Source organism: Balearica regulorum, chromosome 9 (assembly GCF_011004875.1).
Source record: "Balearica regulorum gibbericeps isolate bBalReg1 chromosome 9, bBalReg1.pri, whole genome shotgun sequence".
NCBI classification, from domain to species: Eukaryota; Metazoa; Chordata; class Aves; order Gruiformes; family Gruidae; genus Balearica; species Balearica regulorum.
This window is the reverse complement of record NC_046192.1, coordinates 18,320,643-18,348,447: the sequence shown is the minus strand read 5'-3', so window position 1 is coordinate 18,348,447 and position 27,805 is coordinate 18,320,643. Positions and strand designations below refer to the sequence as shown.

Genomic DNA, 27,805 nt, shown 5'->3' with positions numbered 1-27,805 from the left:
TAAATAATAATGCAATGCATTAATAACAGTGAGAGCCTTTTAAGATTTTAATAGTGAAATACTATTCCAACCTCTTTTATTTCCTGACAGCAGGATGAAATTCCTCCCACCCCTTTCTTGGGTAATCCCAAGGGCTGCAAAACAGCCCTTACATAATAGAAATAGTCTTTGAGCTCTGGCCTAGGAGTTCCACTAAGATGTGCAAGGGCCTCTTTGTAAACATCTCATATCTTTACGTCATCATGTGTCTTATTGTCTCTCTAGGTGGCCAGGATGTATGGAAATACATACACACTCTGGCTAGAAAAACCACTGGTGGTTTTGCTAAATGGATTTCAAGCAGTGAAGGATGCCTTGATTGAGCATGCAGAATAATATTGTGAAAGACCTGTGGCATCCTTTTTCAGGGATGTTGTGGGAAGCCCCTGTGGTACTTTCTGTTGTTGTGTGTATTGAAATATTTTTAGCATAACAAGCTGTTCAGAGAATGGAGTTTGTTACAACAACTGCATCTACTCTTAACACCTCTTTTCAAGATGAGCTGCTCTTGGCAACAAGATGAATGCTGTAGACCCACTGCTGTATGTCCTTCCTAAACACTGGGCCCCAAATATAGACTCAGCACACAAAACTAATGTGTTTCCCATACATAGCTTGGGGAATTCTTAGTCACTGAGCATGTTACCAAGCTATCTCAAGAAGTCTTTGTGGTAAAAGGTGTAAAATTGTAAAAACGTCAGCCAGCAGGACCCAGTGTCTGTTAGGTGCATAAGGAGCAGAAAAGGGAAGACAGGCATGGAACTTATTTCCCACAAAAAGGATCAAGTAGATGTGAAAAAAACAGTATAAACACCTGTGATTCCCCATATAAATACTGCCAGGGATCCTTCCAAACTCATAGTGGTAAATCTTGGAACCACTACAATGTCGCCAGTCCCATACTTCTCCCCAGACCTTCTCTGTTTTGTTGTAGGCATCATCTTTGCCACTGGGCACACCTGGAAGCAGCAGAGACGGTTCAGCCTGATGACTCTGAGGAACCTAGGACTAGGGAAGCAAAGCCTGGAAGAATCCAGGAGGAAGCTTGCTACCTGCCTGAGGACTTTGCAAGAGAAAGGTGAAATGTAGATCTGTATGTGGTCATGACATGGGCTCATTCTCCTCATTTCCAACCCTGCTTTTTCTACTGGAAGTTGCGATTTCTGCACTAGGTTCGATGGGAAGTTTACACAGCTGATGCTTTCACAATTCATTTTGCACTTGGCTAGAACATCATGCCTGACTCATTGCTTTCATACTAATCCTTTATGGGAGAAAGTGACAGCGACTCCTAAATTATGCTGATTATGCACTTTTCTATAGGATGGAATCTTTCCCTCACTCATAAAGGTGCCTGAAGAATGATCTTCCAGTTAGACTCCTGCATCTTGATTCCTGCAGGCTCAGCTATTTGTGCAATCCCATGCAAATCCAGAGCAGGCTGGATGGGAGCTCAGTGTAACAAAGGGTCATAGCCTATAAAAGAAGCTAATAATGCAGCTTTCTCTGTTTGTAGGCATGGATGTCTCTGCCCTACTCCCTTCTTCCATCAACAACATTGATTGCTGATGTGCTTTTTGGACATGGTTTCTCTACAGAGGCTGCTCAGAGGCTCCCAGGCGATGGCAGAATTCCCCAGCACCTCCTGGCCTCTGGTGAGCAAGGACTGACCTGTTCCCTGCAACTGTATCGAAGCCTGACAGCACTCCTCAGTGAGCCATGGCATGAAATGGTCGTTCTTTGCCAATGCACAGAGAGGAAGAAGAGCTCTTAAATCAACACTGAACTCCGCTAAAACCAGCACTCACTTTTGTCCCCTTCTTAATAATGATCCCTCTGCAACCATTCCTGCCTTGCTGTGCCTACGGGCCCATGGAATCTCCTGTAATAGTGCTCTTCGGAGAGACTGACCTGACTTTACATTGATAATATTCAGCATCAAGTTTGCCCTGGGGCCAGAATCAGGTTTTTCCTCTTAGCTTGTGCCTTGAAGGATTCTGTAATAGCCCTAATCTCCTGTGTTAGACTGGGCTGCAAGAACCATCCAGAAAAACAGGACAAGCTAACATGGTTGTGGCTTTGAGAACTACAGCCAAATGTTAACTTAAGATTTAGGAGAGAACAGGTCATTTGGGAAAGAGTTCACTTAGAAAACATAAGAAAAACTGTACTCAAGGGCATATAAATCCCCCAAATCTGAAAGTTACTAGTGGAGAGCAGGCAATGTGAAGAGTTAACTGTATAGTAATGGTCATCCTTCACACACTTCTTCTCTCCAAGATAATTTTTTTTTTAAATTAAGTGGTCATTAATTTCCTACAGTCAGAGAAGTAATACATCTGGATCATAGCAATGGTTAGGCACAGTTCAGCTGCAAACATTCAGGCTTTAAATGGACTATGAAGCGGAGACCTCACGGTGTTCCTTGTGCTTGTATTTCCAGGTGCAGCTCTATGACACTTTCCCATCACTGTTGAGGCACTTAAGACTACGTTAATGAGACTGCTGGTGGCACTAACACACTTGCAGGATCTATCAACACTTATTAAGGACGAGATCAGGAACCACCAGAAGAGCTGGGTGCCTGCAGAGCCACAGAACTTGATGCATACTTAGCTCAGATGTTAAAGGTAACAAGTAATTGTCTCTTGTGCAGCTGCAACATATTTAAAATGCTTGTAGTTATTTCCAGCTGCACTCCTACCTCCTCCTCCTTTTCCTTTTCCTCCTGAGACTGTTAAGCTATTTCTTTCTTTGAATTCAACCTTAAAAGCAAAGTATTTTGTGAAGGTACTGAGGAGATTCCTTGTCAGTCACTGCAGAGAGAGTAATGTTCCACTCTAGACTGAAAGAAAGCCTATTGTATGCTGTCTTCCTCAGTCAGCAAGATTATTTTTTCAATGGAGCTACATGGCTGCTGCCTTACCAGCTTCATCAACTCAGTGTGGACTCTGTGATGAAAATAAAGCTCTGTTGCTGGAAATTTGCTATACTATTAAAACAGTCTGAAATCTCATTGTCTGCCTCACATCTGCAGGCAAAGAATGATCCGCTCTCTATGTTCAGAGACCAATGTGGTGTGAGCAATCACAAATCTCTTGATGGTGGGCTCAGACACCACCACTATCACTTTATGCTGAGCTCTCCATGATGGTGTATCTGGAAGTACAAGGTGAGAAATGCGTGTATTTGCGCTTATATGTGTTGCTGTCCTTGCTCATGGCAGGGTAATAGGCAAAATGCAGTTGACTCATCTGCCCTACTCCTGCAGTGTAAGGTGTCTTGGGAATTTTGAGTTTCTGCATAGAGTCCGCACACCAACTGCCTTCTTGAATACTCATTGTTAATTCTTTTATTCTGCAGAATGAGTCCAAGATGAGTTGGATGCTGTCATTAGTCCATCCTGTGGAACTGAATATAAGGACCAAACAATCCTGTCATACGCAAATGCAGTTCTATGTGAGATGACGCATTATAGCGGCATAAGCGCAATAGGGTTTCTGTGCACCCAGGACACCGCACTGCAAGGCTTCCCTGTCACTAAGGTATAGTGGTGCCACTGAGCTTTGGGGACAATCCTTAGACAAAGCAAAGCCAGGCAATGAATCCCTCTCATTGATTTAAACGCTACACATTGTGTTTATATTTTGTCCCAGGCTGCAAAACTACCCAAAGGTGAGTTTGAACAACTCATGAAGAACTTCTCACTGTGAACAGGGTGCTGGACATTATCTACATCCCATAATATAAATAAACCTGTACTCAGTTTCCCTCTCCTTTGCACAGGTGTTACTTTTACCATTTTTCTGTACAGGATTTCAAGGGTTAGACCAATATAAAGGTACCAGTATAATGATCCTAGGCTTCTTTTAAACTAGTACAAGATAACATAAAAAGCACAGAAATTCTAGAAAAACAGTGTCTGTATATGCAATTTATTGTATCAGCAGAATACTTTAAGTCATATCCAACCTCAAGTTGGTGGTCTTCCCAATGGATAAGGCCTATGTGGCTTTAGGGAAAGATGTCTTTGAGAAAATCAAGATCAAAGTCAGGGGTCTTGATCAGTATGAAGCCTTCACTTCAGTGGTGTTTGAGGGTTTTTTTGCCTTTTTTTTTTTTTTCCCCCAAAATTTCTGATTACTGTAATTACTGCATCCTCTGGTGCTCTAAAATCAATCTTTAGGAGTGCCTAGTAATTTCTAAATAAGCTATTCCGTAGGAGATAGCACAGCGTGACCCTGTTTCTCACCTCATAATAATTAGTTGACATTTGCATTGGGCAATTTCAAGAGAGCAACTGATATCCTGGCAATTTAAGTCATTAGGTTTTGATTCTGTGAAAAGATCCTTGTATGTTCATTTTGTCTTTCAATAGGACACCTTAATTTCCCCCAAACATATTTTCTGTCCTGAATGATCAAGAGCCGTGGGAGAGTCCTTGACAGTTTAACCCTGGTTATTTCCTGGACAAGAATGGAAACTTTGTGAACAGAGAAGCCCTTATGCTGTTTTCTGTGGGTAAGAGCAATCCTCAGTATTGCATACAGCTGTCTTACAGCGACTGTTTCACAGGCCAAGACTTTCTTGACATCTGATCTCCTGCCACAGGTATCTTTATTCACTTCCATAATAAGGCGTAGGTAACAAAAAAAACCCCAAAACCCTGGAGGTGGTGATTTTGGAGACCTGCTGCAACTTCACTTTCTTGAGGAAAAGAAGGTAAGACTAGCTGGTGTCTGAAATTCTCAATGAAATGAAATGCAATTGTGGTAGTAAGGTAGATTGTCCTGTGGGAAAACAAGGGCTGATTAAAGCTCCTTCAGAAGGCAGGGGACGCAACCTGTCTGCTAATTAAGAACCGGCTCCTGGAAGGTATTAGAGCTTGTATGCTAATATTGACATCAGCAGAGACTTAAGGCCAGCAAAGGAAGCGGCACATTAGATTTCTGTGAACAGGTCTCCATAAGAATTTGATCAACATGTTCTTTATGAAATATTTTCATAAACTGCTGGTCTTCAGAGCACAAAGATCCCATTTATGTCTAACTGCAACCAACTATTCTTTATGAGTTTTTAAACTATTTCTGCTAGTATTTATTTCTAAATAGTTTTTTATGTCTTCTACGATTACAAACACAGGTTTGAGCCCATAAAACAGCAGCTCGGAGTTCCAGTGGTGAGGATATTTAACCTAGGACTTGGGAGACTCCTTTTCCCTGTTCTGCCGTACTTCTATGACATCAGGGATGTTGCTGAGATACCCATTGCCTTTGCTTCCAAATAGTAAAATAGGAATACCAGCATCACATTACTGTGCTTTGGATAAATACACTCAGACAGCATAGTAACAGAGGACATGTAGTACCTTGCATATATTGAACACCCTTTTTTTCATATTCCTGACTCTGGATTTTCTCTGACTCTCTCCACATCACAAATTGGTGGAGAAACCGAAACTACATCAGTCAGAAATCCATTTACTAATTCTGCCAGATCGCAGAAATTATTGGTCAGAGGTTTACAAAATGCTATGGGGAAATTCTGTGCTAATGGGGTAACCTGGGAATGGACTTACAAAGTGTGAGGAGATGCTGAGGAGGGACTATCTCCCCTGCCCTCTGTAAACTGTCCATTGTCATCTACTAACACTCCAGGGGCTCCAGGCTCTTCACTGACATGTGTTTTCCTCTCCTCTTCCCTTCCCTGGACCATGTCCATGTCTTGGGTAGGGTGTGCTGGAGAAATAGTGTCAGCAGCCATGGCCATGAGTTGTAGATCTCAACACCTCCGTTGACAGGATGGAGTGAAGGACGCTGATGACTGGCCTGCGTGGGGATCATCCCCCAGCCCCACCTGTGCCACCCCTCACTACGTGCTGAAGGGAACAGGAATGGATGGGGGCCGGCTGGGCTTGCCTGTCACCACAGGAGGTAAGTTGGTCAGACCCCTTAAGGAGTGACTGTTTGACTCCTCAAACTGTATCTACCAGAGACAAATGAACACTAAATAAAATGGCAAGGTACCTGAACCCCCTGGCTCTGTGTCTGTGTCACGCCCACGTCGTGCGAGGTAACAGCTCGACGCCAGACCTCACCTCACCTCACCTCACCTCACGGCGGGTTCCCGCCTCAGGCGGAGGACCCGCCTCGCGCCACACCCAACATGGTGGCTCTGCCCACTCCGCCACACTCAAGATGGCGGGTACCCCGCAGTTCGGGGTCCCGACGGAGTCCGCACTCAAATGGCAACCGGGAGCGTTCTTTTTCCCCTTCCCTCCGTTCCCACCGCCGTGCGCCGTGCTTAAGGAGCCGGGGGGAAGCGCGGGGCGGTTCTCGCCGCGCCGCCGGAAGCGGCGGAAGACTTTGGAGAGCGGACTCGGCGGAGCGGAAGTCGCTGAGGTGGACGGAGGTGGCGGCAGCGAGCGACGATGAACAACAAATTCGACGCGTGAGTCGGTGGCGGGGCGCTCCCTGAACCCCCACCCTGCGGGTGGCTGCATGGCCCCGCTCCCTACCGGGGGCTCCCCTCCGCCGCTGCCTCGGCGCCGGTCGGGCGAGACGCGATGAGTCATGGGGCCACACACAGCCCCGTTCCTCCGATCCGGGCCCGGCCCGGCCCTGCTCGGGTGCTGCTGCCTGGCCCTGAGGGGATGCGGGCCCGAGGGCTGGGGGCAGCGGTCCGGCGGCACAAGCTTCTGATCGTGGCGGGGCATCCTTCGCTGTGCACCGCCGTGGGGCGGGGAGTCGCGGGCCGCCTTTTGGCCCCGTGTTTCGCTCATCTTTTCCGGGCCTTCGCAGGGAATGGGGCGGGCGGAGAGAGCTGTGGGGTGCTGGCGTGGTGTCTGCTCGCCTCAGGAGCTGCCTCTGCTATGGTTAGGGGCGTGGGGAGCTGGGTGGGAGAGAGGCAGTAAAGTTACAGTGACAGGTCTTCGTGTTTGCCTCCTGAGTAGTTAGGAACACTAACAAAGTAGCTGGGGTTTTCAGTGGCAGATCAGTATCTAGTACAAACTGCTTGAGTTTGTTCTAAAAAGACATTTTGTTGCTCACTTTTGCTTAAAAGTGTGTGCCTAAAGTGCCTGTGATGGGCTCTGGGCATGCAAAGTAGTAGTAGTTTTACTGTGTAGGTTGTCATGTGTAGATTTCCAAATGCTGATGGCCCTTGTACCACGGAGAAGCTTAGAAGCAGAGACTGCTGAGGCTTGATATGAACCTTCTCAGCCTTGCGACGTGAGATTCACTTTCTTTGTTTTTTTTCTTTACCAGATTAAAAGATGATGATAGCGGAGACCATGACCAGAATGAGGAGAATAACACACAGAAAGACAGTGAGAAGGAAAAGAATGATCGAGAGAAACCGCAGAGTACTACCAAGAGGAAGGTGCAGTGCTGGCATCTGCATTCTATCACTAGGACATGATGTGGGACTGCTAGAGAGTCGGTCCTCAGTTCAGGGATAAGGAAAACATGTCTTGGTGGGCTGAGGTCGTTTAATGCGCTGTTGTAGTGAAGACAGAGGGGCTATGTTAGCATTTGGATAATTTGATGTAGCTTTTGGAGGTGTATAATGTGAAGGGTGAATGCTTCCTTCAGAAATGCAGCTCATACTCTGCCAGGCTTTTGAATGAAATGAGAAATAAAGCTTTATTTTCCCTAATTTTATTTGTTTAAGACGGTGTTGGGGAAGGACTGATTGGGGGGGGGGGTAGTGGCTTGCAGTTGGTTTGCCAGGCTGTGTTTGTGCCGTTGCTGAAATAACCCTTAAGTCGGATCTCAGTGAGTGTAATGTAACCTAGTTAAGAAGGCATATGTCCATCCTGATTTGTTGTTTTTAATCTCAGCAAAACTAATCTGTCTAAAGTAATACAATCTGTCTAAACTTACCATAGACAAGACAGGAGAGATTTAAGCTCTGGTTACTCATGTAACAATATCAAGTAATAGAAGATGAGAACTTTTTGTTTGTTTGTTTTTCTGTCAATTTTTGCTCTTGGATAATGTGTTAGAGCTAACCTCTTTTGTGCTCATTGGGAGTCTTTTTAATTAGAAGTGGATATTTTGGAAATTGAAAAATGATCATGGCCCACTGCTAGCCGTGGGTTCTGCTAACACTGACATGATGAGTTCTAAGACAGACTAACCCTCCCAGAGTGTTAGGGTGTTGGTTGCTTAAGGGAGTTGGTGTCACCAAAGAGTTATAATTGCTTTTGAATCATGATTTAGTATAAATGGGTTTTGCTCCTCCCAGGGGAGGAGACTGTCTGGGGTTTTTTTCTTAATTTCAAAAAGTTAAAACTCTTGCATTGCCCTTCTTAGTTTGTCTCTTTTTTCCTTTGAGATAGGAACAGCTATAAAGACTAAAGGAAAACTTAATAATACTGCCTCTAATAGTTATGACAGTTGGTTTTTTAGTGATGCTGTCCTGAGCTTAAGTTGTTATTTCCTTAGCCATCCCTGCACTGCAGATTTCTAATATTCTTTGAAATAGCTGCTGTTGCCCTAATCATCCATTTCAGACAATTAACAGAGATAGTATTTTTCTGTAAAAATGAGGACGGGTTGTTTGTTTTATAGTCTGTGAGGGCAGGAACATGTGTACTTCTGATGCTGTGAATGTAATTGTTCCCATTTTAGAGGAGCATATGAGGGGTAAGCAAGCTTTTCTCTTCTGTAGGCTGTTGTCCCAGGGCCAGCTGAGCACCCCTTGCAGTATAATTACACCTTCTGGTACTCCAGACGAACACCCGGGAGGCCTACCAGCTCGCAGAGTTATGAACAGAACATCAAACAGATTGGCACCTTTGCCTCCGTGAGTATATCCCTGTTGCCCTTTTGTCACTTGGACATGGTGTGGTCATCGTGGCTGCCTTACTCCCTGCGCGCTAGGCATGTACACATGCAGGCTGTGCTCTTGTTGTCAGGAGTAGAGGAGAGCAAGCAATTCGCCCTGACTGATGTATGAGTTCTTGAATTACCTACAGCAGGTGACATGTCCTAAGCAGTTCTCCTCTGCCCTGTGCTAGACATCTGTGCCTGCAGTAATGGTGGTAGCTGGAGAGATAATAGAACTCCCATGTAGCTTAAATCTGCTAGCTGGAGCAGAACTTGACCAGTAAGCAAGAGAAGAAAGGAACAGCTTTTCTGGGTGCAATGTAGTTGTGAAGCAAAGGCTGTACAGTCCCCACACTCACAGTCCCCCCGCCCTGTGCCTGTATTTCCACCACAAAGACTGTGGAACAAACCTCTGGCGTGCTGTATGTGCAAGCGGTTGGTGGCCCGTTGTCCGTTTGGAAGTGATGACTGAGGTGCAGTTTGGTGTTGCAGTGAAGTTCATTAAAAGGCAAACTGTTCTCCTTTCCCCCTTCCACTCTTTGTGATTGTTTATACCTGGGATAAATTGAGCATGTCCTGGACAGGCAGTGTTGGGTTGTTGCGTGGTACTGGCAACGTAAAACTGTAATTAAGATCACAAGATACCTAAGCAAAATAAGTCTCTGTTGTAGAGGCGCCACATACAATACCATTATCAAGGCTAGGAAGTCTGTTGGGTGGTTTTTGGGGTTTTTTTTGAATCTAGTATTTTGTTGAGATTTCCCAGGGTCCCTTGCAAATGTTAATTTTTCCCACCAGTAAATGTCTATCTTCTGTAATGTAGGAATTTGTAAAAATATCCCTTTATCCTTTCTGGAGGCTGCAAAAATATACCTGACCGAACAGCTGGGTTACATTACTGCATCCACACAGGACAAGAGTGGGAAGAATTGCTCGAAGCCTATCATCATTGGTAGTTCCTGCTCCCATTCCCCGCTGTGAGCAAGTGCTTTTAGTTCAGTGAATGAAAAATGTGGCTGCAGCTTGATGATCTAGCAATAACTTTTCAGTCTGTTAAATCAGTGTAGACTTAACATTGATTTTTAGCCCCTTAGAAGAAAAACTTGACACATGCTGTTGTCTGCTCCTTGCTGCAAAGAGTTTGTGGGTGCTGTTGTAGGTTGGAAGTGCTAGAGTTCAGTTAGGATGGAGAGAGACTGGCCAGCAGATCTGATAATGTGTTTGGTTCCAAATTCTGTTTAAGGAGGAGGAAGAACAAGCTTCAGAACATTGTCTGAGCCTAAATTTGGGTTCAGATTTATTCTTTTCAGCAGAAAGCTCTATAAGCTTTTAAGTACTAACCACTAGAGGGCATATTCACTCGGTGTAAGAATGTAATTTCCACACTGCATTTGGTTGTATCTGACAAAAATAGATTGCTTCTGACCCCACCTCAGTCTTGGTTCATAATTTTATTGGCTATAAAAGCAAATTCCTGCTTGGATGGCAGAGGTCAGAGATTGGAGCAGAATTCCAAGTGCTGACCAAGTCATTAAGATCTCTGATAAAGTAGCTGGGATGGTGTCTGACCCCTTGGGTTTTGCTGCTGGTCTGCTTAATAGCTATTGTCTTACTGAGTAGAGTCCTTTAAAATATGGAAATTAGTGTAATCTCTTCCAGTGCCTTGTTTTATTTTAAAGATCCAGCCTCTCAAATCCTTTTTTATCCAGAGAATCTGAAAGGTTAAATATGTTATTTTTAAGAATTAGAAAAGATAATTCCCTTGCCTTCCGGCCAGATGGTCTGAAATAACACAGGGATGCCAGAATGAAAACTGGTCAAAATAAAGTGGTCCAAGTGTACCATGGCAGATTGTAAAAGGAAATAAGAGGTATTTAAATAAAAGCTCTGAATGGTGTCTTAAGATCTTAAACCAGCACCAGAATGTGTCTTTTGTCTTAAAACCTGGATACAGTAAAATTAAATACAGAAAAAATGTCTTATTTGGAGGCTCCTGCAGTCTCCACAATTGCAGAGAGCAGTGGTTAATGCAGGGCTAATGTGTATAGTGTAGAGGGCTTGGCTGTACCTGATGTACTTGAGACTGATTGAAAGTTTGGGCAGTAGAATTTACAAGATCTGTTTGGAACTGTTCTCCAGAGCAGCAGTTATCTTAGCACAGATACACCAAGTGACTTTGGAGGCACCTGTTAAATATTTCAAGTAGTCATCTGGTAATGGAGCCAATCAGAAACAGGCACCCAAGCTCTGATCCTACTGCTGCCTTCTGGGCATCCTAATCAACACCCTTGTGACAAGGATGTAGAACAGAAGAGGGGGAGGTGGCTCTGGCCAGCTGGTGTAGAAAGGAAAGTCTGTTTTGGTAGGAATCCTGGCTGTGAACAGTTTGAGCAGCCTCATTGTGTGGTTCGTGTCATTGCAGGTGGAGCAGTTCTGGCGATTTTACAGTCACATGGTACGTCCTGGGGACCTGACAGGCCATAGTGACTTCCATCTTTTCAAAGAGGGAATCAAACCCATGTGGGAGGTGAGTTGGAACTCTCAGTTCTGCCTTGATATTCTCCCAGAGTGTTCTGGAGGGAATACTCCCTTCTTCTACAGTGGAGGGACTCTTGTCATTAAACGGCACTCCAGGCTTCTCTTGGGTGCAGTCCTTTCTTCTGGGTTTCCTGTAAACTTGTCCTCAGAACTCTGTCCCGTGTTACCTAGCAGTCCTGTGACCTGCTGGCAGAGGGGAGGAAAGATGCAGGGAGTTGCTAGCTGCACTCCCCCAAAGGTCGCAGAACTGCCTTCACCTGTGGGTGCTGAGGATCTCTGGACAGTGTCACCTGGAGCCCAGTGAAGGGGGGACCCCAACTAAGCTCTGTGCCTCCTAATATAGACACTTGCCCCTTATTGTAGCTTTGTCCAGTCACAGCAGTACGGGGCTTGGCCTGGACCTCTGTAAGTGGAATTCAACAAAGGTTGTAAGAAACCAATCCTCCTTTTTCAGACAAGGAAGGACGAGGTGCATGTGGTTAAATATCTACAGCTGTATGTAGAGCTGGAGATGGAAAGAAGACTTAGCCTTTCATTGGCTTTTTTTGTTCCAGAGCACTTAGTTTGCTTCTGTTCATTCCAATCCAAATCTGTTAAAAAAGAAAAAAAATAAAAATCTTTACTCACCAAATCATTCTTCCAGTTCCTGGCCTGCTTCCAGCAATGACCAATACCATTCGCAATATGAAGGATTTTATGTGTTGCTCTGAAGTACCTAATTATGCTGCTTGGTCCTGGGAAATTTATATGTGACCCTAGTTGGCAATTATTTTAAGCAAGGTGTTTTATAGCCAGATATTGCAAATACAATTTATATAAAACGTTTAACCCTCTTCGGACTCCTAGTGAGCTAGCTGCTCTGATAATGTGTAAACCAGAGAGTCCACAAGGTAATGATACCAAAATTTCTGTAAAACGCTTCCCTGTGGCCATTTTTAGATGGAGGTGGAGAGATTCTTTGTTTTTTAACTTCTGGCCCCACTCCCTTCTTTTATGTATAGAAAAGGACCTGGGATCTTGCTGCTGGCCTTCCCTTTGCTGCTTGCTTTGTAGGGCTTTATTTATGCTCCTTTCTCTTCCAAACTAATCCTTACTTGCTGTCATTCTTGTAGGCACATGTATGCATGTATGTAGCTCTGATCATTTTCTGGATCCATCTGTGCCTTTTCTGGGTAAAGTCAGAAGCACTAAGCATAGTGCTCCCTGGTGATTTACTGGTCTGTAGATCATTATTATTCTGGTAAAGGGAAATCAAATGCTTGACTGAACCAAAGCTTGTTTAACCTGAAAGAAAACTAACAATAACCATAAAACACACAATACAGCATCCGCCTCCCAATCACTGTTCTCTTTCTAGCCTTGAACCTGCTTAAACCACCTCCGAAATATTTTGAGCAATAGCATTTTCTCTTCTGACCCCCATTAGTCATTGTGGAGAGTTTGAGGAGTTAGACCCAACTCCCTGCTTAAAGGCTGAAGCCTCAATGGCTTAATTCATAGTGTGTGATGTTCACAACTTGGAAAACAAGGACACTTAATCAGAAAATAGTTTGCATCTCGTGGGAGTGTGCCACATTCCTAGAACTTGTGTTGCTTTGGATTCTTCACCGTGCATGTGGCTGTCATGCTTTGTTTGTCCAAAGCTGACGCCTTCCCCTTTCAGTAAAGGCTTTAGCACATACCTGAAAACTAGGAGTCTGTTACGCTGACACTTCCATGTTTGCTCAGGATTGCTTCGTTAGCACCTGCTGTCTCTGAGAGCACACAAACGTTTGATTTTACCTGAGCCCTAGAGAAGCTTTAAGGCTAAAATGAAGTTAACTTTGTTTCATTAAGAAAGGTTGAGCTGCCCTGCCTAGCATCTTTAAGGTGTGTCCCAGCTTGGCAGAGGGGATTGCTGGTGATTTGGCCAAGGACGTCCTGTGTTGTGCAGTCCCCTCTGAGTTATCCTTTGTTCTCTTTTCTGTCCTAGATCTGTCTTCCCTTTCCTTTCCTAACTGCCAATTCTTTGACTTGTTCCTATCTCTCTCTCTTTGGCTTTTGATGGAATTTGTTCCTCCCTCATCTTGTAAGATTTCCCAGCTACAGTGTTGTACAAGAGAATGCCACAGCATTCTGCACAGAGGAGCTGCTGTTTGACATAGGTGTGTGTTCTGTGCAGCAGGGGAGTCTGTAGCAGTTTTCACCTCTTTTTTTCAGGTGCAACATACGGAATCACAACATTGAGGTGATGGACTGGGTGCTTAGCATAAATCCTTTCTTTACTCTCTCCCCTCATTTTTTTGTCATTTCCCTGGGTCACTGCAGTCTGGAACAAACATTCAGCTGATGTGCGATGCCAGTGGTTCCCAGAGAATGAACTGGTCTTTTCCGTGTTAACACAACTTGTGAGCCCATTCCTGGAAGTGTGGAAGGAATGCGTTTATCGACTTCTCGCTTGCTTTTAAACATCACTTTGCAAACTCGTTCCCTGCCTTCCATGTTCTGTGATGAGGGATTTTTCCTGTATTACAAGCAGAACTATATATACAAGGAACTAGACAAAGAGGGAATCAATCTTGGGTTTAGGAATAGTTTTAGGGTCCTTGACTCTGGTTCTGTGTACAAATTGGTAGGCTGGTGTTAGTCGCTCAAGTCTTCAGTGCATAGAGCTTCGTCTGGAACGCTGAGAGTTATTGTTTCAAATACTTTTTATTCAAAGTAAGTGGTATACCTCTGTCTCTGCTTGTATGGGGGAGAAGCGAAGTGCTTTTTCTTGGAAATACCTCCATTCTGTCCCTTGCCCCACGCAGTCAATATCTGCTCCTGTCTGTGGCTCTGCTGTCTTGTGGGAAGCAGAAAAATAGCTAGAAGAAAACAAATCGATTTCTTGCCCCTCTTCCTAGGATGATGCCAACAAAAATGGTGGTAAATGGATTATCCGTCTGCGAAAGGGCTTAGCGTCACGATGCTGGGAGAATCTCATTCTGGCAATGTTGGGAGAACAGTTTATGGTGGGGGAAGAAATCTGTGGGGCAGTTGTCTCTGTCCGATTCCAGGTAAGTGCTTCTTAGAACTGGCACATACTCCATTTGGCAGGGCTACAAAAAGTACCATCTGCTTACTCCTCACATGCTTTTCTGTAGGAGGATATTATCTCGATATGGAACAAGACAGCCAGCGACCAGGCCACGACAGCCCGGATACGCGATACATTACGAAGAGTGCTCAACCTACCTCCCAACACCATCATGGAATATAAAACACACACCGATAGCATCAAGTACGTGTGGTGGCAGGGGGAGGGCCTGCTGCTGGTTGCATGCATGCTTGAGCAGTTTAATGCAGATCGCAAGAATTGAGAGAAGCGCTTGCGTGCGTTGGGGCTGTTCGCTGCGAACAGTAATACAAACAGCAGCAATTGTTGCCAGTGCGCGTTGAAAGCCAAATGTCTGTGTCGTTACTGTGCTATTGTTAGGGACGTTTGGTTCTGATAGTAAAACCTTTTTTTTTTTTTTTTTTTTTTTTTTGAAGTGTATAGTCCAGGGCTTTGTTAGCAATCCACCCAGCCTGTCACCTGGGAGATGGGCGGCCCGGTGTGGGACTGTGGCTTGATGTATTCAAAGACAAGATTGCAGTGGGGGGGATCGTTTGAATAAATAGAGATTCTGGGGAATAAAGTGCGGAAGCTAACGGGGATTTATAGTGCCATTAGACTTATAAATGGTCTTGGGAAAGTGCTGTGTGAATTTACAGTGCTGTACAAATGATTTCTAATCATAATAAACGTCGTATATTAAGTCTTCCAGGCCCTGGTGACAGAGGCTCTTTAACAAGACTAGAAGATCACAGTACACAGAGAGGACAGCTGTATTTTTAAATAAACCTATTACAGCTTACCATACCAGGCCATTCAGGGTGACTTTTATTTCCCACAAAGTGACGAAAAATTGCATATATAGGTATTAGTTAGAGGTTAATAATGTAATTTTTTTTCCCTTTTTTTTCTTAAGTGTATTAAAAACCAATACAGCGATTAGGTCATATTGGTTAAATTAACACTTGAAAAGGTGTACCCAGAAAAAGAAGTGAAACAAACTAGTAAGACATTGATAGAGCAGCGAGCTTTCTAATCTAGCCCATAATCAAGGTGCAAGTACCTTTCATGACTTCCTTTCATTACGCTAGCTTGTCCTTTCTGCATAATCACCCTGTCATCAGTGTGCTGTCATACAGTTCGGTGAGATCAATCCTGTTTTTAGCAGACAGCTAGCTTCCGGTTGTGGCCAATTTTGAGTGTGGATCACCAGCAATAACACAGATGTCTCATTTAAACTGCCTGTAGGCATCTAGTGTTCCATGTGGCCTTCCCTCCTGTGTGCGTGGGAAAGAGAAGGGAAGGAGAAATTATTATTATTAAACTGAATCTTTTCCAGGCAGCTTTGGTTTCTGAAAGTTCCCACTTCACTTGAAATCTCATATTCTTGATTTTGCCAGTAACATTTCTCCTGCATTTTTTGCCAGGAGAGGGCACTATGGACTCTGTCCGTGTTTTGAGATGGCAAAGTGCTCATGTGGACAGACAACAGAGTATTTTACTCCTGGTCAGCAGTAGCAGACTGTGGACTGTGGTGAGGTGGCTTTGTGGTGTGAGCTGTTTGACTTCTCTCAATCTCTGTAGGGAGAGCTGTGTCCTGAGCTTGCTGTCCCAAGCTGTGGTGGTGGTGGTTCATGGAGCAAGTTTAGACTGGAAATGATGTGGCCTTTCCCTTAGAAGCTATCACCACCAGCACTTCCTAGGACAGAGAATGCTGCTGTAGCAATGTTTGTAACTGTTCTTGCTCTGGCACCTTGAGTGATGGAGCATCCAGTATCGTGGTCTTATTTCCCTACAACAGTGTAACATGCCATTCTTGCTGCCTTCTCTTCCTGCATAGCATCAAAATTTCATTTTGTGCTGCTGACGTATGGTGCACAATGAGCTTGTCCAAGAATAACAGGTGTTTGAGGAATCAAGTTTAGTAGCTCAGATTACAGCTGGGAGCAGTTCTTAAACAGGGGTGGACTGGCTTGTCTCCCACTTATTCTTCTGTGGGGAGGAGGGATAGTCAGGAGTTGGTTTGATGGTGTCCTAGTGAGGTAGATCTAAGTAATTAACCTTCTGCCATGTAGGGAATCATGAGAGCTCTTTTTTTTCCATCGCCTCGCTTGAGCTGCAGCGGTCTGATTGCAGTGCTGTCCAACATCTCCTTCTAATGGCGCTGGTGTAAATTCAGAGCAGAACTGCTTGTCAGTGGAGTTTCTGTGTAGCGATGCGTGGACCGACTTCTTGTGCCTTTCTTGCCTGGTACAGCAGGCAGCAAGCGGCAGCAGCTGCGGAGAGGTAACGGTGCCTGCTTTGTTGACAGACAAGCGCAGGACAGCCCCAGCTTTCAGTCTGACTCTGCTTGACTATGCTTCATATCATTAAGGTTCTCTCCCTAATGAAGAATCTCTTGTGTAACTGGTTCTATCCTCCATAAAGTCTGGCTCCTTTTCTTCACCCATCTATCAAGCCCTGTTGAAATACTGTCCGTCATGAATAAACTCCACTTATGCTGCGTGTGTACCATGTGATTTATGACTCGGGAGTGCTTTCTCCAGCACTCTATATTCACACTCTGGCTGTGTTTTATGAAAGGCTCTAATGGAAGAGCTGTGCTGGAGGCTTTGTCAGGGCTGCCTTTCTAGGGGGGCTCGTGGCATTTTTCATTTGTATGGGCTGCATCTCTCCACTAGAGCTCTGCTCATGTGCCGGGTTTGATTGGCATTGATTGTGCTTCGGGGAAGGGAGCACGCTTAGCAAGAAAAGAACAGGCGTTTCTCAAAACCTTGACTTTTAGGTAGTGAATTGACCTGGATTAGCTTTTGACACACTGTAAATGAACGCTCCTGTAGAAATTGCTAGCATGCCCCTCACTGTGGAACCTGAGCCCTGTGTTTCAGGTTTTATATATTCCTTTTGTGATGATGCATTTCATATTAACTCATTTTTAGACACCATTTTTCATGAGTTGTCAGTGAGGCTGCAGCCCCCTTTGTTTCAGAAAGCAGTGGTGCTGCCAAGCTGCATTTGAAAAGTATCTGTTGCTTCACAGCTATTCCAAGGAGCTATTCTGCATTCTGTCCTTTGTGCTGTCAGTGGTGGGGCTTGTGCATTTAGCTAGATAAGCAGATCTTTCATTGCAATTTTCCTGTGTTTGTCCTTTCTCTTGCTTGTGATATTGACAAGCTGCCTAAATCCCAGCGAGTGGAAGGGTCAGCCTAGTCTGTATTAATTTCCAATCTTGCTAGAAGAGCTAGAGCAATCTCTTGGACTCTGCTTAATTCCAGGGGATTTATGGTACCTTAGACGGTACAGTGCTGAGCACCTGAAAAGAACATATGTGACATTTTGTGGGCTACCTCTTTCAGTAGCTGGAGAGAAATCGGTTCTCTTGGCTCCCTCGGAGGTGGACTGAGAGAGGTGTACTTGGCTGTAATGAACCACTTCATAGGTTTTGTTCATCAGCATTGTTAACCTTGGAGGTGACATGGTCCAGCAGTGACAGTGGGTTATGGACAGTGGCACTCCCTGTGGTTTGGAATTAAGAAAAAAAAGAATGACCTTTTACTTTTGCTGCCTTAGGAGGTGCACTGTGCTTTTTTGGAAAGCATAATATTGCTGGCCACAGCCTGGTCATGTCTCAGTGAAGCCATTGAAAGTACTCAGGTATCTGTAGTGAGTGAACTGCAGCTGAGAGAGGAGTGGAAGTGATCACTGTAAAGTTTTATTTTTTGAGCGTTGCAGGGTGAAATGCTTGGCTGTCTTGCATACACCTTTGCCCTGCCAGGGGTTATCAGCCTTTCTTTTCTGCACTGATAAGTGAATGGTCAGCTACCATCACCTGTACTGACAGCTCCCACCTGCAGTACCATCCAGGTATCCCCAGCAAATTCAACAACATTGCTTCACGTGTTAGGAGAGAGCAGACCTGTGGCCATACAGCAGGCTGCCACTGAGCTGGCTGGTCTGGAAATACTTCGGATGCTGTGTGACTTTATGGATCGTCCTGTCAGCTCTAAAGCAAGGCTGCTTTTTCTGAAAACAAAGCTTCAGTTATTTGTAAGTGCCTGCTGCAGTGAGAGCTGAGCAGGGTATAAAACTCTGCTTTCCTTTCAGAGTCACCACTGATAACTAATGGGACGGCTCAAGTAAATGAGAAGAATAGTTGATCTTAATAGGGCTGGCACTGGGTTCATTTCACTGCAGGCAGTTGGAGGAAATGGCTTCAGAGGCTATATTTTAGCTAGGAAACAAGCAGATACCCTATGGAGGGAATAAGAGTATGCACTGAAGAAGAGTGCAGGGGCGAGGTTCTTGGGACAAAAAAGTGAGGAATGACAAAACCAGGTGAGCAATGAGGGAAGAGAAATCCCCATGGAAGTGGCAGGTGTTTGGCAGGATTAATGTTTGTGAGACAGTAAGCTGGTGGTGGGGTCCTCATGAGAAGTCTCCCTTGTTACATCAGAGTTCAACTAATTCTGTAACTCTGTTATGGTTTTATAGCACTGGTTCCCATTTGCTTGCTAATTTCCAAGACCTTAGAAGAACTCAATGCTGCTGTCCTAGTTGTCATCTTTGTCTTTGACAGTATCTTAAGTTTTGTGGGCAGGCTTAACCTTGTCTAAAGTTAGGTGGTTTGCAAATGGGACCCATACACACTGTCTGATGCCTGTCAGTGGAAGGCAGGTTGCCTTGGGTCTTGCCAGCTCTAGAGCTGTGTTGTTTTACCCTCATTCCTTCAAGTTTGAGAGCAGGAATAAAAGCTAGAGGAGAGTGGTGAGGTTCCAGATCTGATAGCTGTCCTCTTCTCCTAAGTCTCTGCAATACTGGCTTAATTCATTTATCACTCCATTCTCCAATTCCAGTAATATTTCCAGGTGCTGCACGTCTAAGAGCACTTCCGTAGACCTGGACTTTGAAATGATGAAATCAATGATTCATTGGTTCATTCTCCGTCACTGTAGTATGCTTTATTCAGAAGTGTCCATGACTTTAAAAAAGGCTCCCTCTTACGAAAGAAGTGACTATAACTTATTTATTTCATGTTTCATTTCAAGGAGGTCAGTTCAGATGTGTTCATCGCAAAGTCATTTCATGGCTTCCCTATTTGCCTTTGCTACAGATACTGCCAGATAGGTGAAAGAATTATTTCAGGCTAGAAGAATGTCCTAGATTTTTTTAAAGTTCCTGGTTTTCAGGCCTGTCAAAGTTCTTGACTGGCTTTGAACAAATCCCAAACAGTCTGGTAGAACATGAGGAGCGCTCAGGAGGAGGCTCTGCTACTCTGGACACCATACCTGCCAAGTGCAGTGAGTGGTCAGTGTGCTGGGAGGTTCCATGCGGGCGAAAGGGACAGGCCTTGGTGATTGTTGTGAGGGTAGCATGCACTATGAACTCAGTCTGCTTTTTTTAGCTGGGGAAAGAGATGGTAAGGAGGCAGGGCTGCACAGGGAAATGCTGAAGGGGAACTGCTAGGACTTAAAGATTGAAGGTGGTTGGAGAAAACAGCTAGTGCTGCTTGCATGATGGTGACTTGGAAAGTCCCTTGAAGCAGCTATGGCTGCTCTTCCTCTTTTTGCTGGAGTCTCTGATAGTGGCTCCTTTTTTGCATTTTTCTTTCTCCAGCTTACTTGATGGGGATGAAGGGAGCCCAGCCTGGGTCCTGACCCTGGGCAGTGGGGGAGAAGGTGGGAAATTTCAGCAGTTGTGGGTCAGGAATGAGTGTGGAAGAACAGCTCTGGCTGGCTTTATTTAGCCTGCTAGTGTTTCCATTTCCCATCTGTTCAATGGGAATAACCTAAGTGTTGGAGATCAATTCACTGAGTATCTGATTGCCACGCAGACAGTATAGCAATAAGGTACTAAAAATGTCTATACATAAAAATAACCTCTTAGACTCTCTGGCACTGTGCCTTTGGCACATCACAGGTCATAAAGATTCTGCCAGACGAAATTAACTGGCAGCCTTGTTCGGTATGAAATGGAGAGCAGTTTGCTCTGCTAGCATAGTTTAGGTACATTAGGGCAGACACATCCTGGTGGATTTTTTCAGTCAAGTCAGCAGATAGTTGGAGTAATTAGTACTATGATATGTATGAGGATCTTGGCTTAAAAAGTCTTGGCTGGAAGAGCTTTTTCTCTATGTCTGTGAGAAGGACTTGGCAGCTGAAGGGCTATGTGCATGATGTTATTAGGATGTTGGAACAGGGAACTCCTTAGTTTGAAAGGGGTAATAAATTATTGACTATGTTGACAAATAATCTGCCCTTGTGTCCATTCTGCAGAGAACAGAAGTTACAAGTTTGGGGAGAACTGTGGGAGAGGAAAGAGAGAAGATGCGATTATGAGCGATGGAAATGTGATAGAAGTCCAAGGCATGGGAGGTTGGAGGGAAGACATGAAGGTAGAGACTTCAGCAAGGCTGGAGATTTGCATAGCTTTCCAACCTATACTTAGCAGCTAAGAGGGCTCAGATCAAGAGTTTCTCTTCCCCCTAACTTTCTTCTGCAGGGAGGCAGTTGTACCCACAGTGTCTGGTACCATGTGCTGAGTGGGTGACATAGACAGTTTTCCTTTCTCGGGAAGATTTCTTGGCCTTGAAGAATGCTGTGTCTGGGGCAGACTTGGGGCGAAAGTTCCCATTTAGAAGCCTCTGTGCTGCTGTCTTGTGTAGAATTAGCCACTTGTGGGTTGTCTGTCCTCCAAGCAGCATATGGCTGTATGTCACGCTGAATTGCAGATCTGACATCAGCAATCATCTGTGAAATGCATCAGTTGGTCCTTCCTCTGCAGACCCATTCACCCTTGATTTTGCCCTGCATTTTCCCAACTGAGTGTTGAGGGAAGGCTCGTGTACTCATGCACCACAGCTGTCCTGTGTGCTGTCCTGTCACATCTACAGCACTTTTTGCTGTCTTTCTCCCTCACATTTCCTTTGGCTTCAAGGGCTCATGTGTGAGGGTCAGCTAGAGATACCATGTAGCTTTGGGACTCCCATGGATGACTTACTCATTTGTCCATCCTAGTCAAGATCAGGAGGATTTTGAGCTACCATGGATGAAGGGAGACTGAGGAGAAAACCTAGCCAGCTGTAGATAAGGACTCTCTTAGACCAGCTGATCACCTTGGTAGTTCACAGGAGCTTGTGACTCAGGGGCTATGAAGATCTAGTTGCTTCTTGGAAGTTTTGTCAGAGCTGTTTTGAACTGGGAAGAACTGGAGCTTTTGCCACTCATCAGGCTTGTACTGGTGGTGCTGAAGTCAGTAATCTTTAGGATTTCACCTTCAGCGCTTTCCAAAGAGGGATTTGCTGTCCTGTGGTCTGGGAAGGCAGTGTCACAAACTCCAAGCTGTACACCACAGTGGCAAGCTTCTCACTTGTGCCCTCTTTGTTGGGTTCCCAGCAAGACTGCCTGTATGTGGTGTACAGTCTTGCAGAGTACACGTGACAGGCGCTCTGCCAGTGTACTCTGTGTTTATTTGGGCTATGACTTTGCTGGAAAAGAGCATATGACAACTGAGCTGCTTTTGCAAATGGTGATGAGGAGCTTGACACTGTGATGCTCAGGTAAGAGCCAGGCTGAGGCTCCATTTTTGGCTCAGATGCTGACTAATACAGGATTTCCATTTCTGGACTCTCCTGTTGTGTTGCAGTGGCCTGATGTGGCAATGCATAAAACAAGATGTGAGGTAGCTTCTAAGTACCAGCAACAAAATCTGCAGGACGGTCTGGGTTTGACTGACCTGGGTTCCCTTTAAGGCCCCTCCAGCTCTGCGGGACACTCTGGGTTCGGTAAATGGCTTGGCATGTGCTCTAGGCACCAGCACTGTTTTGCTGGGCGTGAAGAACTATGACGTTCTTTGATGTCTCTGATCCCAGAAGATAATAGTCATGCTCACATTAACCTCGGCATCTTTTCCCTGAGAGGGCTTTCAGTATGCTGCTTTCGTAAAACAGACAGCAATTTTTCAGTCTGCTAGCTTTGTCCGTCAGTAACATTCTCCACCAGGGAATGCAGCTTTAGGCCTGTCCCTCTAACTTATCTGAAAACATTTTCATTTCAGATAGCTGTAGTGTTTTTACTGGGTTGTCATTAATAAAGCAGGTTTACAATAGAAAATGAGACTTCCTAATAACAATTGGATTCTGCTGCCTGATTGAAGAATTTTGTAATAACTAAGCTATGTGGCATGAAAAGAAGCCTCTTTTTGTGGGGGATTACTACATATGCAGGTATGTGGTGAAGCATAAGGCCAGAAACTGGCTGAGTTTAACCAGCCAAGGAACGTGATAATCCTCCAGAAAGACGTAACATCGGCTATTTTATTAGCAATAGGAAATGGATATTCCATTTGTGACTGGGAAGGTCATACCTGTCTCTGGGTATTAATGTGGCTATATCACCAGCAGCCAGTGGGAACGCTTCATGTCTGTGCAGAACGTTAAAGCTGCCTCGCGCTGTCAGATGTTTGGCTGGGTTTTAAGGATGCTTCTATCCACTAGGGCTATCAGAGAATATTGCCTTGCTCTCTGAAGACAAGTGCCTTTCAAACGCCATTGAATGTTTTTGCTCTCGTTAAAAGTTAAGAAGCCTTTGATCTGAAGTGCTGTTTTTTTTGTTTTTTGTTTTTTTTTTTTTTTCCCTCTGGCTTGCCAGGGCCTGGGAGGAGTTTCATGGCCTGGTGAACAGCAGTGGCCGCTGATCGAACGCTCCCCCTCCCTCTGTCACACCCAGGGTAGGGCCTCATCTTTCTTCCTACGTGACTTCATGGCATACCTCTCAGTTTCCAACCCTCTTCCCGTGGGCTGGCATGTTCTCCTCTTGCCTTGCGGGCCTGGTAGCGGGCCTGTTCTGCTATTGGCTCTTTCCCAAAGGTCAAAATGATTTTTAAAATTTTTTTTGGACCTAAGACACCCACATTCACTGTAATCTCCATTCACGCAGCATTTTCTCTTGTGATGCTGTGTGCTATTTTGCTAATGTGTCCTTCCTCTGTGCAAGGCATTTGTATCCCAGACCTGGTCCCAGGAGGCTGAGAGGTATGTCTTCAGCTTGGGTCTGTTGCCTAGGGTTGACTGTAAGCAGATATGGAGTGATAAATGAATGCTGAGCACATCCATGTGATGGATACTGAGAGAGGCGCCTGGAGCTTGGCATACGTGCCTTTGCACTTGACAGTGGGCTGGAGCAGAATAAATTAGTCTGTCAATAAAAGCTTGTTCAGGAAGGACACACAGTAGCTACTGTATTTAGAAATAATAATGCTGTGGCTAATGAGATGAAACCACCTGCTACTTCTGGTAGTGGCAACCGACCATGTGCAGATTAAATAGCCAAGGTGAGCTCAGGGCTGTTGTGAGCCTCACAGCTCAGATTGTTTTTCCCCTCCAGTGCCCACTTCCCTGATGGCAGGCCCTTTCCTTACAAAGGGCTAGCAGGAGGCCTGGTGATGAGACTTGCGTTTGGTTGTAGCCAAGTGGGATTGCTGCACTGCCGAATGCCAGAGCAGAGAAGCCCTTTGGAAGGAAGCATTACATTGCCCGGTTCCCACCCCATGGTGGTATGTAGCTGCTCCAACGCGGCTGAGCTCCGAGGGGCCACTGGGGAGCCCAAAACCTCCCTCCACAGCTTTGGGCAAGCAATGTTCTCATAGCTTGCTCTGAAGTCATGGGTGAAAATAATACCTATCTTCCTCACAGATTTGGCTTTTTGTGAGGATCGATGGTTACAAAATCTTACCCAGGCACCTAGTAGTGTTGTTATTGTTAGGTGATATTCAAGTGACCTTCCAGAAGAGGAAACCAGCTCACTTCTTGAAATACCAGTCTCAGAAGGCCATAAATGTGCCAAGTGCATAGGGAAACTGACAGAGTTGATTTAGCTCTCGGGTGTATTGGGTTACCTATGCTGAGCAGGGAGAGTAGTGATGAGCAGAGGGCTTGGGCAGCCCGATAAAGGCGAAAGGAGGGGAAATGTAGAAACCTGTCTGAGAGAGCGCTAGCCAAAGTGTGCTGTCCTCCTGAGGTAGATGGCACAGGTGAAAGTACAGTATGGAATGGAAAGCCAAACCACTGTTGCAAATTAACTGGAATCCAGTTAATGAATCCTGAATCATGTTCCCAAATGGCAGCACAGCCTGCTTTGCTGGCAAGTGCAAAGGTGAACCCCAGTCTTCTGCAGATGGCCTCCAGCGTGGTTTTTGCTGTCATGTCATAGCAGAGTAACTTGTTTAACTCTCTACAGAGTGTTTTTTACTTCCTTCTGCTCCTCCAGCTCTCCAGCCCACCTTCTGGAGGTGTTCCAGCATGCACTGTGCTGTGATGTTACAGCTACTGTGCAGCTCTTAGCAGCACACAATGCTAGCTCAAGGGTTTAAGCAGGATTTTACAGTCCTGCAGAAGCACCTTGCCTCTGAAGCTGCTGCCTTTGCTCTTCAACACAGCTCTGCCAATTTGATGTGGTGTGTGCTGGGGCATCCCTAGGTGTTTGGTTTGGGCAACCTCCAGCCCTGTCCCTGTTAGGGGAAGAGCTGCCAAACCTATCCTCTCAAAATAATTGTAATCTCATTTATTTCCATTTGAGTTTAAAAAAAAAAAACACACCACCTTTCTATTAATGTGTAAATATGTTTTGCCTGTTGCTGCTGCTCACAGGGTAGTAGTAAGCATTAACAAAGGTTTCTATAACCTGCCCCATCTTCAATTGCTGCCAATTGCTGCCATGTGCTGCAAGACTATACAAAAGAAGGTTGTGGACCAGCAGTCCATTCTTTGTGAGTAGCCCCTGCAACTCACGTGACGGTACTCATGCGAGTAAAAGCTGCTGAAGAAACTCTTCTCTTTAAGCTTGAGGGGAACTTCCTTCTCAGATCAGATACTCTTTTAAGGTAGGAGAGACCAGAGAGCTAAACTTGTTGACAGCATGACAAAAGGAGCCTAAATACAAGAGATAAAGGCGGGAGAAGGTTGGACTGACGGTGTATTTGTGCTCCAAGCCAAATCCCTGAGGACAAATGTTTGGGAAGGAAGAGATCTCACAAGTTGTTTAAACACCAGAATCTATTGGGGAGGTTTCCAGAGTCTATCATATGCTTTGCTCACAGGAAATGACACTTTTTTCTTCCCAGTGAGTGGGGATGAACTATAATCTCCAAGTGTTCTGGAGCAGCAGGTTGACATGTGAAAAGTCTATTTAGAAAGCAGAGCTGCTTAGGAGGTTTAACGAGCATTGATTTGAGTGACATACTGGGATGGCAGCACTGGTAGCCATGTTGGGTGGAATGGGGGGATGCTGTAATCTGAAGGAATGCACACCTTTAACCTCTTTCTTCCCTCTGTTTTCCAGGGATAATTCAAGCTTTCGAAACACAAAAATCACATTGTGAGAACAAGAGCTGGCACTAAGCTCCTCTCTCCGTGTTGAAAGCACTGAGAGGTCTCTACCAGTGCCCTCCGACCTCTGAAGGGACTCATGGGCCACTCTCTCGCACTCCTCCTTGGAGGAAGGATCCATCTGAAGCCCTCCAGCAGCGGTGACAATAGAGGCTGATTTTGTCATACACAAACTTTTTTTTAGCAGTGGGGCGGGAGGCCAGCCTTTCAATTAGCGGCGTGCCCTTGGGGCCGCATCTTGCAGCACTTTCCTCTCTTTCTCTACACGGCATGCAGGATCTCTGGGATTCTGCCTCAAGATCGGAGCCTTTTGCTGAGGGATACCAGTATTATAAATCTCTCTGCAGCTGGGAGGAGCTTCCCAGTTGAGAGTCAGCCCTGTGGTTTTCAAATGCCCCCTTTCAGCTCTGCCAATAAATTATTGGGTCTCTTTGGTTCTTTCAGTCTCTCTTTTTTTTGATCTGTCTAAAAATTGGTGGGATGGTATTTCTCTAGGCTGTGTTAAGTCCCCAGGCCTACTTCTGCCAGCTCCATAAAGCATCTCCCCCTGAGCTGCCCACCTACGTGAAGCAGCAAAGCACCCCAAGGGCCAGTGATGCCCAAGGTTAACTGTATTTGTGGAGTTACATGGGCAGAGGACATGTAACAGGTGTAACATCTTGCTTAAAAAATGAGACGCTTGCTTTGGTTTTGCCCCTTGTTCATACCCCCTGGTTAGCAGTGCCTTGCACCCAGCCCTGTTTGTTGGGGAGAGGCATGCGAGGTTCCCTTAAAGTAGGCCAAAGAGGTGTTTGGTGTCACTTCGTTGCCTTGACTCAGTGGAGAGCCAGCAGTGCTGCCCTGTGTTGAATCCAAGGCAAGGCTGAATGCAGGGCTGTGCATGCTTCTGGGGTGCACTGAGGTTTGCAAGTCTCTGGCTGTCTGGAAACCTGGACCCTGGTGGGAGTAGCAGAAGAGGGTGATGGGCCAGGCTGCTGCTTACAGCTGCATGAAAGCTGTGACCAGAAGAGGGGCTGCCAGAGATCTCCTCTCCTCTGGGGTGAGGCTAGGCTGATGGGTTGTTGCCTGGAAAGCCAGCATGGCTGCAATTCAGATGCCACGGAAACAATAGGAGCTAATTATTTCTTGTGATTCTGCTTGACCACAATGCTAATTGTACTCATTAACAGCTCCAGCCTTTTCCCCTTTTCCTTGGGGAATCACACAATCACCGTTCATTTTTAATAGAGCCTCTGCATTGAGCCCAGGAGGGGAGGCTGCGGCCAGGGATGGGGCACATCTCCTGCCCTCTGTGCGGTCCCCCAGGAGAAGGGGCTGCTTGGGCCAATGTGGTCATGACCGTGGAACTAGTGGCCCGTGTCTGGGACAATTCCTGGCCTTGGGGACCAGGAGACCTTCAGCCTCATGACTCCAGTTGCAAATTCCTCGTGTTATTATTAAATAAGTCTAGACTGAAAGCAGCCAGGACTGGCAGAGAAAACAGTCTTAAAATATTCTGTCTTCCGAAGGGTTTGTTTTCCGCATGGAGGGTGTCAGTTGCGGGCTGTCTCTAGAACTGTTCAGCACGCTGACAGCGATGACTAACTGCTCCCTGTGGTCAGGCAGTTTGTGCCTGCTGGCACCTGGCTGGGCAGGGAGCAGGCAGTTCCCCGGGCTGTGGCATCCCTCTCTGTGTTTCCTTAGACCTCACGGTCGTATTCCTGCTCTTGCCACTTGTTTGTCGCCAGTTCTCAACCAAATGCTCTTTTCCAGGCGCAGTTTGTTTTCCCTGCTGCGATCAGGTACTACTAAGGCTGCTACTTAAAATTCCTTTTAAATACAACTCTCCCCTGCTGCTCTCCAGTATTTGTTAGGGGGGATTTAGTTGTAATTACATTTTGGCAATCTAAGCAAAAATAGCCTTGCAAGGCAAGGCTGAAATACTAGCTGCAGGCTCCTTTT

The 27,805-nt window shown here is 45.5% G+C and overlaps 1 protein-coding gene and 1 long non-coding RNA gene across 3 annotated transcripts in view; one reads left to right on the top strand and one right to left on the bottom strand.

The window, feature by feature from the left end:
* LOC142602944 (uncharacterized) overlaps positions 1–6,146 on the bottom strand; it is a 44,200-nt gene extending 38,054 nt beyond the window's left edge. Inside the window, exon 1 of the long non-coding RNA XR_012836800.1 lies at positions 6,066–6,146. This is a non-coding gene — a long non-coding RNA (uncharacterized LOC142602944). The remainder of the gene's footprint in view (positions 1–6,065) is intronic.
* Positions 6,147–6,366: 220 nt separating this feature from the next.
* EIF4E2 (eukaryotic translation initiation factor 4E family member 2) lies at positions 6,367–26,307 on the top strand. 2 transcript variants are annotated; one of them, XM_075761388.1, is made up of 8 exons: positions 6,367–6,489; positions 7,305–7,419; positions 8,713–8,847; positions 11,293–11,397; positions 14,294–14,446; positions 14,534–14,670; positions 23,130–23,208; positions 25,818–26,307. In XM_075761388.1, exons 1-7 carry the CDS (start codon positions 6,470–6,472, stop codon positions 23,173–23,175), a joined length of 711 nt encoding a protein of 236 aa, XP_075617503.1. In that variant the 5' UTR covers positions 6,367–6,469; the 3' UTR covers positions 23,176–23,208; positions 25,818–26,307. The 2 variants fall into 2 exon arrangements, with proteins under 2 accessions (XP_075617503.1, XP_075617504.1); XM_075761389.1 differs by lacking the exon at positions 23,130–23,208.
* The last annotated feature ends 1,498 nt before the right edge of the window (positions 26,308–27,805 follow it).